Raw genomic sequence first — 11,816 nt, 5'->3', positions numbered from 1 at the left:
CTGGCGTCATTTGAGCGGTACCAGGCGAAATGCAGCCAAGATCTGATCTGAGATGTATTGCGTTCGTATTGATACGGTAATATACTGGCAATAATTTGGGGCTGGTAGGGAAATATATGGTAATGTTGCGGTATGGCTACCCCCAGGCTTTGTGTGGCAGCTCAGCTTCCCGCAATACGTCACTCGCTGCTCATCATCCCTGGCTTCTTTAAATTCTCCCCACGTTTATTATCTCTCCCCTTAATCTTCACCTTGATACTCGCCTACATCTCTCTCTGAAAACTCATAATTTGTACAGGTATGTTTAACTATAACATTCAGCAATTCTTATACTAATTGCGCCAGCTGCTTTTAGTCGACATCGACGTCACTAACGCGTGAGCTTTCGACTGCCACAACAACACCTTCAAGAGAAAACGCACACTCGAACGATGAGAATTCGTTGGGCTACCGGCCTTTTGGTCGTGCTAGCGACCTCCGAAGCTGTCGGAGCTAGTAACTGGTTCAGTAGGTCTGGTACGTGTTGCGCGCTGTTGACATGTTGAGTACAGAAGAGCTAACAGGATGCTGCTGCAGTGTACAACAGCTGGCATGAGACTGAGCTTGAACGATGGCTCGACGACCATGGTAAGTTGAAACAGCTTGGAGCTCTTAAATTAGAGGATTGCTAACCTAAGTCCTTAGATATCCCATACCCAACCCCTGCCGACCGTAAAGACTTGGAGAAATTAGTCAAGAGCAACTGGAATGACAAGGTTCAGGCGCCTCTTGCCGATGCCTCCGAATCCGCTTCAGATCACTTGAGAGATGTTAAGGAATGGATCTTTGACAGGTGAGTTCCCCTGCATTCCTTCTTATTTGAACATCGGCTTACCTTACGCGTTTACAGCTGGACTGAGTCTCGATTGAAAGCTTTCCTCGATCACCACGGTATCCCAGCCCCTCAGCCACGCAAGCGTGACACACTACTCCGTGCTGCTCGTGAGAACTATGAGACCGTTGCAAAGAAACTTGGCGAGACCGCTGCCTATCCTGGAAACTGGTTGTACTCAGAATGGAGCGATTCGGATTTGAAGGAATGGCTTGACGCTCGCGGATGGCCTGTCCCTCAACCCACTACTCGTGACCGTCTCATTGCAGCCGTTCGACGCCAATCTCGCCTTGCCAGTCTTGCCGCTAAGCAAACTGCTGCTTCGCTCTCGTCCTCTGCAGCTGCTACTGAACAAACGCTCAGTGAGGCTCTATTTGATGCCTGGTCTGACTCGCGTTTGAAGAAGTTCCTTGACGAGAACGGTGTCAAGGTACCTCAAGGATCAAAGCGTAATGAGCTTATCGCGTTAGCTCGTAAGAACCGAAAATACCTGACCAACCAAGCCTCTTCTGTTTCTGCTTCTGCCGCTAGCGCGTATGGTGCTGCCACTTCCAAGGCCGGAAACGAATGGGCTCGAGCAACTGATGATGCGCAGCTCAAGGCTGAAGATGCATTCGATTCTGCTGTTGCACAGTGGTCCGATTCTCGTTTGAAGGCTTTCCTGGATGCACGTGGTGTTCCAGTACCTCAACACACCAAGCGTGATGAGCTACTTGCCAAGGTTCGACTTCACAAGCACAAGGCTGCTACTGGTTACAGTGCCTGGACATTTGACACCTGGACTATTGACAACCTGAAGTGAGTACCACATGATATATGGATTATGACTGCTAACCATAAATTACAGGAAGTATCTCGCATCTGTGAACAACAAGGCCGCTAAGAAAGCCGATGTTACTCGTGACGAACTCGTGAAGCAAGCTCAAGAGCAATATGCTAAGGCCTCCAAGGTGGGTGGCAGTCACTACGCTTCTGCTACCTCCTACCTCGCTCAAGCTACGGCCGCAGCCAAGAAGGATACATTCAACGAGTGGTCTGAGTCTGACTTGAAGAAATACCTTGACTCGTACGGTATCCCAACTTACCAGGGTTCTCACGTCAATGAACTCCGAGCTGCCGTTCGCCGCAATGCTCAATACTTCCACTACGGTACCAGTACACCATCACAGACAATCTTTGCTCGTCTCAAAGAGGGTGCTTACTGGCTGATTGATCAGCTGAAGTTTGGTGCTGCACTTGGTCGTGCTCAGGGGCAAGATGCTGCTGAGTCTGCCAAGACCAAGGCAGCTCAAGCTACTCAAAAGATTCGAGAGGAGTTGTAAGGATTTGTTGGATTTGTTGGATTAATGATAATCTAGCAAGGTGAATCAGTGGTGGTAGCGGCGGTGATAAGAAACGAAGGTAGATCACCATAAGACCACGGATGATCGAAATGACCAATTCCACGAATGCAGTAGTTATGACCAGGTGCTTTATCTTTTCGGCGTTGTGACACTTTTTACTCTCTTCTATTCGAAGCTGTGTTATTCAACTTTAGTCAGGTAGTCTAGTTTTGAGATATTCAGACATACAAAATATTCTATAATCAAGAATGAACACTGTAGTACATTATCTCTACTATTTTTATTGCCATTGTTTCATTAACCTCCAAATTCTGCTGGGAATTCCCTTCTTTTCTCTGTTAAGTTTAGGGCTGGGTTTCCAAATTGGGGCTAGTGGCTGATTGCGCCCTGATATAATTTTTTGTTTTCATGGTCTGCTCAGTTGAAGGATAGCTCTGAACTTGTCTAATCATCCATAAAGACTGAAGATCTGATCAATCTATGTCAGATAAAAGCTTGGCTTACATGTCCCAAGGGGACGAGCCATCTTATACAGAAAAATACCTGTGTGTCGACGTGTTAGCCAGAAGTGGTTGGGAACTCCCTATAATTAATGTCTATGTGAATGTAATTGAAGCTCAAGGCCAGCTATTGATAGAAATCACACCAGGCGCGTGACCTCCGGACAGTAAAATGAATCAGTCCTTGTTTGTATCTCTTTCTTGATTATTGACCTGCACACACAACCTCACAAACATTCTGGTGACCCCTTCTGATCGTCAATCTCAACTCTCCTCTTCTTGTCGTCTTAGTAACCTTTGGAAACAACACCACAAACACAGTATTATCAGTGTCAAGCCTCGTGTAACTGATTGTGAGACATAAGATCAGATCATGTCTGTTGAAACTGTCATATCACTCAAAGAGCATGGTCTTCATGACCCTCCCTATGTCCCTGAGAAACCACCATATAGGTATATCCAGCCCATATGGTTGTCTGATATCGACACCACTGCAATCAACTTCACAGTACATCCTGGTGTACCGGACATCAAATTCTATCTCCAAGTTAAACGACCTATCGATATCCAAAATGCGAGATATGTTCTTGGGGTTCGCGTCTTCCAGAAAGTCTCCGCACTTGAGACGATGCTGGATTGGGTTGGGATGGATGGTTTGATCAGAGAGAAGGTCTTGTTGAACTGGTATCAGCGCATTGCTCGAATGCAAGCTGAGATTGAGGCGGAGTATCATCCAATGCCTGTTGCACTTGGGACGACCAATGGTGTTGAGCTCGACAGCGACGAATACGACGACGAACAAGACTGTGACCACGAGATAGTTGACTATGACCCTGACGACGTGGCCAGCAACGCCAAAATCAAGGCATTCGTCACAAACCAAAGCGTCCGAAAGGAGGCGCAATGTAACCAGCACCAAAACAACAATAATAATATCATCAAGCCCGCCACCATGATCTACAATTTCTGGCCTTTACTCAACCTCATGCTTATCAGAGATATGAATGCCCTCCGACTCATGATGAACCAGCATTGCCCCCACGTGAACTGCGAGATCAACTGGTATTTCCTGCTCTGTAATCCATGCACCGATCTCGCTGTCATGATCTACCTCTATGCAATGAGCGTGTGGCACTCGCGACCTGACCCCACCGACTGTTATCTTAGCATATCTATCGTCTGGTCGCTGGCAATACAGTTTCGTGACATCGTGCCGTGCGAGGAGCTTCTGACTAAACTAGAGATGAGCCAAGAGACTGAGAAGAAAAAGGAGGAAAAGGAGGAAAAGGAGGAATTGTTCGCGGAGCCTTAACAAATATGTAGAATCATGTTAGAAGCAATCAGTTTTGAACGGTGGACATTTGCTGGATATCCAATTATTTGCGTTGATTTTTGAAGAAGTTGGGGAGAGAGGTCATGAGGGAAAAGGGATGATCCTCAGCGTCTCTATGATGTATGTAAATATCACAGATGACATGGAGACTGGGTAGGGTTGGAACGTTGTAAGATAAAGAAGGAATTGTCAATTTTTGAATGGTACACCATTTCAACCATACCATATAAACATCAAGTATGTCCGTAAATTTGCAGCTCGTCAACCATACCTAGGTCTCCATATTTCCAATCTGAGAGACGGACATCAAAAAGAGCAAATGAAGATAATAAAGCACAACCCTCGCGATCAAGATGCATTGACTCTCGTAAAATGTGAACAGAGGCAGAGTCGGTTGTCCAGGTAGTCGTACACATCACATCAATCTATAGTACCGCAGCAAAGCCTAAAGCTTCTCGCATCATGCTTTGCTTTTCAAGAGCTTGGCGCCTCTGGATCACCTTCGGCAACAAGCTTTCCAACAATTAGGTACTTTTCCAAGAAACGTTCTTCCCAGCCCTGCAAGTTCTCCAATTGCTCGGCATCGAGATCTTTGAGATCGTCGAGAGGACCCTTGAGGTCCTTTGTGAGCATCTCTTCATCGAAGCTCTGGCATGCGAGGCCGCGGGAAGCGTCGCGGCCTGCAAAGTTCTCATAAGGTCCGCCCTGCATATCACTAATTAGTATGCGTAGATAGTCGACCGTATTGTCCGATGATGCCGTAGAAGGGAGATCATACCGGTCCATAAAAGTTCCTTCCGGGAGTGACATCAAACACTCTCCCCCGAACAGCTAGATAGACGGGTGCGCTATCCGTACCATTGAACGGAAGCAACGTCGACGGTGTGAATGTGCGGAAAACGACGGGAGCCGGGCCCTTGGGGAGTGTCACGGGTTTCTTGGGGCGAAACTGAAAGTAGGCGATGACAACGAAGAGCGACAAGAGAATGAGGTTGATAGGCGTGGCGATTGTCTGCCTGTAGCAACGATGTCGATTTAGTTTCTGATAACTCAAGGGAAAAAAAAAAAAAAAAAAAAAAAAGACCGGCGACATCGGGAATGTCAAGTTAGTACTTACACCTCTGCCGGTGGTGGTATGTCGGCGAAGTCTAAACGGAAGTCAGCTGGTTTTCTTTTGATGGCATCATAGAAGGAGAGGCTATAATACCAGAGTCCATCTTTCTGATCTGTACAGAGCAACGGCTATCTGATTCTTATCTTGGATGCTGATGGAAAGTGATGTTGAAGTAGCTGACGTGGGGAGATCTCATAGTTAAAGAACTAAGTTAAGGTACTAAGGCCATTCCGTCATCTCCGAACTGTACGCTAACCGCTTCTGGAATCTATACACACTATCATCCTCGGACTCTACCTCGGCAATATTAGTGACTATTGATAATTATGATAGAAATTATTTCTTAGGGGATACTGCTCATATTTATGTGAATATATTCCAAACAGACTCAACAATAGAGCATCTGCTAATCTTGTATGATCTGCCGCCCAATTGGTTAGCGGCTATTAATGGAACATGAAACGTCATTAATCTAAGCCTTAAGGAGGTTTAATTTTATGCCTGAACTTTCAGGTCTGCGCCCCTCTCATCTTCTTCTGACTGATCTGTCAGAGTTCATATCTTTCTTCCTTTTTGACTGTTCTCTTGTGATGATGCTGGCTTGTACAGTCAGACCTCAGTCTCTGTCACTGCATCTGCCCGACTGTTGTACATAATCTACTGATACATTGCTCATATTCTGCCTGCTCTCTGTCAGACAGCTGAATCTCTTTGTATTGTCATTCATAGCCTGATTCATTCATTGATTCTTTTTCTTCATTTCTCTTTGGTCATTTTTCTTCTTCTTTCTTTTCTGAAAAAGTTTTATTCACTTATTCGCCAATCCTGTCTTTCACCCACCAACCTCTACTCATTGCATATTCTTGGTAGCGACAGATCTCGATTAGCACATGACAAAATGTGGTCAAGGATTAACAAAAACCGCGATCAACTTCTCCAGACAAGTGGGCATCCAGCTGTTTCAAGTCCAAAAGGCCAGTCTGTGCTGCAGACAACATCGGGCCACCCTCTACCCCCCAAGGGCATCCTGAAAGACTTGCCAGCACTACCAAGGTACATATACTTACTCTCTCTCACTTCATATTACAAGGCTGACATTTGCCCAGGGAGCCTGTATATTCTCCAAACAATGATCGTGTGACGTCTTCTATCTACTCGCGCGACGATCGCGGGGTGCCATTTAATGATGGAAATATGCTACCCAGCTCACCCACTCGCGATTATGCTGAGTACTCAAGATTTATAGAAGAACAAGATCAACCTAACATATCCCCGCCTGATAGTCCAGTCGATGTCTCGAATGCACATCGTCACTCGGATGTTTCACCCATCGATGACCACGGGCATTTCTTCCCTGAACTTCACAAGCAAAGGGCAAGCCAGTTACCAGTCCCTCGGAAAAATGGTTACGATACGTCTGTCAATGTTAGAAATCAATCGCAGGCTTCTAGTCATCAGATAAACACCGGTGCTCAAAGATTTTATGGTGCGCCGGACACGTCAACTACATCGCGAGACACCACACCCCAAGATCTACGAAGTGCGAGCCCCCAAGTCGGCAAAGAAGCAACTCGGTTATTCAGTGCTGGAAAGGAGAAGCTACAAAAGTTTACCAAGACTCGCGATCAGAAAACGCGCGAACCTAAACAATCTCGTGAACAGTGGAAAGGGGCTAGCGGGCGCTTGCCTCTAGTTCCACCAATTGACACAAAAGGTACCGCGAAAAGCGGTAAAAACCCTATACATGTACAACGGGATACGGAGGATCCAACGCAGGGCTATCTTATGACTAGGCCCGATACGTATACTATTACAACTATTACCGCCGGACCTCCTCCAGACGAAAAGCTTCGAAGCAAACCTGGTCAGTTTAGACTCCGATCGAGAAATACGTCACCGGAAAAGAAGGATTCACCAAAAGAAACTAAGCACGAAGTTGAATCCGCCGAGAGTCGCAAGGTCAGTCCGATCATTGATATTCCAGGGATCAACCCAGCAACATCTCGTGGTACAGGCCAGTTTTCTGACAGTAGGGCAAACACGCCTACTCTCGACGTACCAAACGAGTCCAACCTTTCCGACATGTTTCACGACCTGAATCTCGCTCAGGAGGGGGGAAGTCGATTCAGCGCTACGACATATGCCCCAACTGAAGCTGCAACTACGCCGCCGGGGAGCAGTCATGGTGATATTCCACCTATGCCTTCGTGGGAATACTCACCAATTATGACGAGAAGACGACCAATTCCAAGCTCTGCAGCATCAATCAAGAGTACGAAACGGAAACCTGTCTCTAGTGGAGAGACCACGATAACCCCAGAAGTAGACTTGAAGAACTTGTCTCCCGAGGAACAGACCCAGCATCGCATTGATAGCTTGGAGGCCCAACGCAGGCAGCTTTCATTGCGAAAAGAGAGCACTAAGGTTATGCTCCATGAGCTCACTGAAGTCATTCAACCTAGTTCGATCGCATACGACATGGCTACCCGTGACGAGGTCAAGAAGACTGTCACCTCACTGAAAAATGAACTCGACGATATCGCCAAGCAAGATCATGAAATCGGCCTAAAACTCATACGACTCTACAAAAATCTGAACGACATGTCCGTGTATGAACCGAGCCCTTTGTGGGTCAAGAGAATCACCAGTTGAGCTCTTTTTTTCCTTTTGTGTATAGTCTTTTCCCTTTACTTCTTTCCATTCTGTGTGATTATGCATTTGGCATGGCCTCTTTCTTGTTCTCGTTGAAGCCGGATCTTTAACAACAATTTTGATGTCTTTGCATAGCATGTACCAAGTTAAGCGTGATGTTTGTCTCATATTTCTTGCTTGATACCCTATCATTTTTTTTTGATTCTGATCTCTTCGTCATGCATGAGTGGCAAGCACTATGCAAAATTGTATTCAATTTCCATTTGAAAATAAAGCGCTATGATATGAACACTTTGCATGATGCATAAACATCGTAAGTACATAAACTTGCTGCTTGTATGCTTGAATCCGAAGTATATGACTGAATCTCATAACGAGGAACGTGCTGGGCGCATGCCAGAGGGGGGTATCGTTTCGAGTACTCGTCTTCGCCGGGCGCTATGTGGCAACGATAAATGTGGAAAAGAATAATGAATCAATGCTCGATTTATTTCTTGCCGGATTTCTTGATGCCTTGGGAGCCGGTATTCAAAGGACCTTTGCCTTTGGCTTTTTCCAAGAGCTCCTTCTTAGCCTTGGCCTCTGTTGAGTCGCAAATTATCAGCAGTGATTCATGATTAAACCCCTGGAGTCTCAGTGTCAGTTAACCTACCGGCGCGTTGTCTCTCCTTAAAGGCAAGATCGTCTTCATCGAGTTCCTTCTTCTCCTTCTTGGCAGCCTTGAGGGGTTTGGCTTTGCCGCCTAACAAAGTAGCAGAATTAGTATGGCGGAGGCTGCATACGATTGCAATAATTCGTACCTTCTCTTCCTTGACCACCCATTTGAACGTTTATAATGATTTGCGCTGCGGGACAATCAAAAAGTACAGAACGGATTGAGATTCGCTGAGGGGCAAAGAAAAAATGGAGTTTTGAGCAGGAGAAGCGGGCTTATCAAGTTTATCGGAACAGCTGGTTGCACTAATCCGGATACGGTTAGAGAGAAATCCCACTTTTGTCGCATCTCGACGGCAAACGGGTTTATGCTTCTAACTACACATCTAGACATCAGGCAATTCCACATTCATCGCTAGCAGTGAGCATCTGGACTGTTTATTTTAATGTTGGTTACAGAGAGGCTTCTCTATGAATAAGAGATATCCAGGTCAAGGGCAAGGCAGGAATCCATTAGCCGGTTGGACATCTCAATCACCATCTACTACGTTCTTTTTGAGTGTTGAGCAATCATCGCTAACTGAGTTGTCCCAATTCTTTCTCTGAATATCAGCCATCCTTGTCAAAAGTTGAGAGGGAAAAAAACACATGGCTTCCCGCAGGTCAAGGTCGCTATCAACCCCGTCAGAGGGCGAGATAGTCGAGTCGGGATCAGAGACGAAGGCAACTACGTCGCAAACTTCCATGAATGACACGAATGTTAACCGTCGTTCCAGACTGAGTCCATCGTTTTCTCCCAGATCACCTGCTAGGTCGCCTCGGCGCCGATCTCGATCTCGAACGCGTTCGCCTTATCGACGCGGCGAGAAACGTCGACGGTATGATGATTATGACAATGTGGATGATTATCGACATGGCTCCTACCGATACGAGTCTCGATCCGATCATGACCGCAGCAGATATGCTTCGCGCCGTCACAGGACTTATCATGACTACGACCGAGACGATAGCTACAGCGGCGGACTCCGATATATGGATGACTACGATCGACGTGATAAACGACAAAAGACGCGGAGTCGATCACCTTTCAAAGACGTAAGAAAACCGAAAAAGTACGATGATACTGATGTTGTTGGTGAATCTCTGAAGGTGGCTTTTAGAGAGCAGTCAGAGAGCGAAAGGGGTGCTTCCGCTGTCGTCACTGAAGATGCTAAACTGCACACTGAACGAGAGCGTCGGGTGCCTGAGTCTAGCACAGATGCTTCTACTGGTTATTTGAATGGGTAAGTTACCTTTACTATCTCCCACTTCCAGTCTGACTAACGGATAGCAGGTCAAGTGCAGACGTTAGTACCACTGAACCACCCGAAGAAATTCTAGATGAAGCAGCACGGTTGGAAGCCCGACGAAAACGGCGCGAAGCTATTAAAGCCAAGTATCGAGGCCAAGATGCGTTGCGAATCCAAGCATTGCATCAAGGAGCTGATGCGGAGCTCACGCCCGTCACTCCGATGAGTAGAGCTGGTAAGTTTATCCTTAAAAAAAACTCAAACCAACAATGGCTAATCTTTCTGTAGAATCACCCAAATCTCCTGCCTTGGAAGTTTCTACCGAAACCCCTGAAAATGAATTTACAGTTACCAAGGATGAAGATCTTGCTAATGGTACCCAGCCTATGGAAGGCATTGAAAGAGACGAACCATCTGCAGCAGACTACGATCCCACCCAAGATATGCGAGAAGAGCGACAGAGGCATGATAAGCGATATGTTGGAGAGGAGGGTGTATCCGCAACTGCTTACGATGAAACCAAAGCAACAAAACAAGATGTACTCATTCCCGAAGCACAACCAGAAGCTTCCGCCAAAGATCCATACGACATGTTTGCTGAAGATGATGACGATATGTTCGCTCCGGAGCCCGAGGAGCAGCCCGATCATGCAAGTGCCAAGGCGATCCCCAAGGCAAAAGAACTTGATATGACCATGTTAGACAACTGGGATGACCCTGAGGGCTACTATAATGTGAGACTGGGTGAGTTGATCAACGGTCGTTATCATATCCATCAGAACCTAGGTAAAGGCATGTTCTCCTCCGTGGTACGCGCCACCGATTCCAAGAGTGGCAAATACGTGGCCATCAAAATTATTCGGAATAATGATACAATGCGAAAAGCAGGGTTGAAGGAGATTCAGATTCTTGAAAAATTACTGGAGGCAGACCCAGAGGACAAGAAGCATGTAATACGATTTGAACGGTTCTTTGATCACAAGGGACACCTTTGCATGGTGTTTGAGAACCTCAGCATGAACCTGCGGGAGGTGCTAAAGAAATTTGGTCGAGATGTCGGACTGAATCTACGAGCTATAAGGGCGTATGCACAGCAGATGTTTCTTGGATTGAGCCTGCTCCGCAAGTGTAGCATCCTGCACGCAGACTTGAAACCAGACAACCTTCTGGTAAACGAGCAGCGAAGTGTCTTGAAAATTTGCGATTTGGGATCAGCTTCCTCGGCATCTGATAACGAGATTACCCCGTACCTAGTCAGTCGATTTTATCGTGCTCCTGAAATCATTCTTGGTATTCCATATGACTACGCGATTGATATATGGTCTATTGGTTGTACGTTGTACGAGCTATACACAGGCAAGATCCTATTCACAGGCCGCAACAACAATCAAATGCTCCGATCAATCATGGAATGCCGTGGGAAATTCCCATCAAAATTTCTACGCAAGGGTACCTTGACGCACCATCACTTCGACGAAATGCTCAACTTCCACAGCACAGAAGAGGATAAACTCACGGGAAGAGTAGTGACAAAAATTCTTGATTTCAAGAAACCGACGCGAGATCTTAAATCACGGTTGATGGGGAGTGGCATCACGGGTAGCAAGGGAGGTTCCAAGGGGATGACGGAGGGTGAGACGAAAGAGTTGGCGCAATTTGTGGATTTGTTGGATCGTTGTTTGAATGTGAATCCGGAGAAGAGATGTACACCGTTGGAAGCTTTGAAGCATCCTTTTCTTTCAAGGAAATAGTTTGATGTGTCTGGGTATGTGTATATAGTCTATAGCATATGTTTCTGTCTCGAGCGTACACGTTTAGTCAAATGTCAGCCTCTGAAAGTGCGATTGACAAAAGGCATCCATGTTGTAGACGTTCTTAGGTTGACTAAATGCTATGAAATCCCGGGCGTACTACCTAGGTACTGGTCAGCTAACGATATCAGACCGTGATACTCTCGACTTGGAAACCTTGGAAGTCCAAGACACAACGTTGGAAACTTATCTCACGGGAGATCAGCATCTACTGCACATTGTCGCTATCGCCCCTCCCCCCCCCCCCCC

At 46.4% G+C, this 11,816-nt stretch overlaps 6 protein-coding genes across 7 annotated transcripts, besides 2 other annotated features; 4 read left to right on the top strand and 2 right to left on the bottom strand.

Annotated features, from left to right (window-relative positions):
• The first annotated feature begins 261 nt into the window (after positions 1 to 261).
• On the top strand, positions 262 to 2,459 carry TSTA_028670 (meiotic sister chromatid recombination protein Ish1/Msc1, putative). 2 transcript variants are annotated; one of them, XM_002479974.1, is made up of 7 exons: positions 262 to 298; positions 346 to 516; positions 577 to 627; positions 685 to 832; positions 890 to 1,669; positions 1,719 to 1,821; positions 1,880 to 2,459. In XM_002479974.1, exons 2-7 carry the CDS (start codon positions 432 to 434, stop codon positions 1,919 to 1,921), a joined length of 1,209 nt encoding a protein of 402 aa, XP_002480019.1. In that variant the 5' UTR covers positions 262 to 298; positions 346 to 431; the 3' UTR covers positions 1,922 to 2,459. The 2 variants fall into 2 exon arrangements, with proteins under 2 accessions (XP_002480019.1, XP_002480018.1); XM_002479973.1 differs by having other exon boundaries at positions 1,719 to 2,459.
• Positions 2,460 to 3,121: 662 nt separating this feature from the next.
• TSTA_028660 (uncharacterized protein) lies at positions 3,122 to 4,026 on the top strand (the record flags this gene model as incomplete). Its single annotated transcript, XM_002479972.1, has 2 exons — positions 3,122 to 3,144; positions 3,168 to 4,026. The coding sequence occupies 2 exons, from the start codon at positions 3,122 to 3,124 to the stop codon at positions 4,024 to 4,026; spliced, it is 882 nt and encodes a 293-aa protein (XP_002480017.1).
• On the bottom strand, positions 3,711 to 5,344 carry TSTA_028650 (DNA damage response protein (Dap1), putative). The gene is made up of 4 exons (XM_002479971.1): positions 5,255 to 5,344; positions 5,165 to 5,195; positions 4,826 to 5,063; positions 3,711 to 4,752 (listed from the first exon to the last, which is right to left on the bottom strand). The coding sequence occupies exons 1-4, from the start codon at positions 5,262 to 5,264 to the stop codon at positions 4,522 to 4,524; spliced, it is 510 nt and encodes a 169-aa protein (XP_002480016.1). The 5' UTR covers positions 5,265 to 5,344; the 3' UTR covers positions 3,711 to 4,521.
• Positions 5,105 to 5,128: a microsatellite.
• A 583-nt stretch (positions 5,345 to 5,927) lies between the features above and the next one.
• Positions 5,928 to 8,388, top strand: TSTA_028640 (uncharacterized protein). The gene is made up of 2 exons (XM_002479970.1): positions 5,928 to 6,214; positions 6,268 to 8,388. The coding sequence occupies exons 1-2, from the start codon at positions 6,060 to 6,062 to the stop codon at positions 7,811 to 7,813; spliced, it is 1,701 nt and encodes a 566-aa protein (XP_002480015.1). The 5' UTR covers positions 5,928 to 6,059; the 3' UTR covers positions 7,814 to 8,388.
• Positions 8,301 to 8,635, bottom strand: TSTA_028630 (coiled-coil domain-containing protein, putative; the record flags this gene model as incomplete). The annotated part of the gene is made up of 3 exons (XM_002479969.1): positions 8,301 to 8,395; positions 8,466 to 8,555; positions 8,614 to 8,635. 3 exons carry the CDS (start codon positions 8,633 to 8,635, stop codon positions 8,301 to 8,303), a joined length of 207 nt encoding a protein of 68 aa, XP_002480014.1.
• A 431-nt stretch (positions 8,636 to 9,066) lies between these two features.
• On the top strand, positions 9,067 to 11,705 carry TSTA_028620 (serine/threonine protein kinase (Prp4), putative). Its single transcript, XM_002479968.1, has 3 exons — positions 9,067 to 9,750; positions 9,801 to 9,991; positions 10,045 to 11,705. The coding sequence occupies exons 1-3, from the start codon at positions 9,116 to 9,118 to the stop codon at positions 11,505 to 11,507; spliced, it is 2,289 nt and encodes a 762-aa protein (XP_002480013.1). The 5' UTR covers positions 9,067 to 9,115; the 3' UTR covers positions 11,508 to 11,705.
• A 92-nt stretch (positions 11,706 to 11,797) lies between these two features.
• Positions 11,798 to 11,816: a sequence feature (G-rich).

This window comes from Talaromyces stipitatus, genomic scaffold (genome assembly GCF_000003125.1).
Source record: "Talaromyces stipitatus ATCC 10500 scf_1105507295541 genomic scaffold, whole genome shotgun sequence".
In the NCBI taxonomy this organism is placed as follows: Eukaryota; Fungi; Ascomycota; class Eurotiomycetes; order Eurotiales; family Trichocomaceae; genus Talaromyces; species Talaromyces stipitatus.
This window is presented reverse-complemented; position numbering and strand designations above follow the sequence as displayed.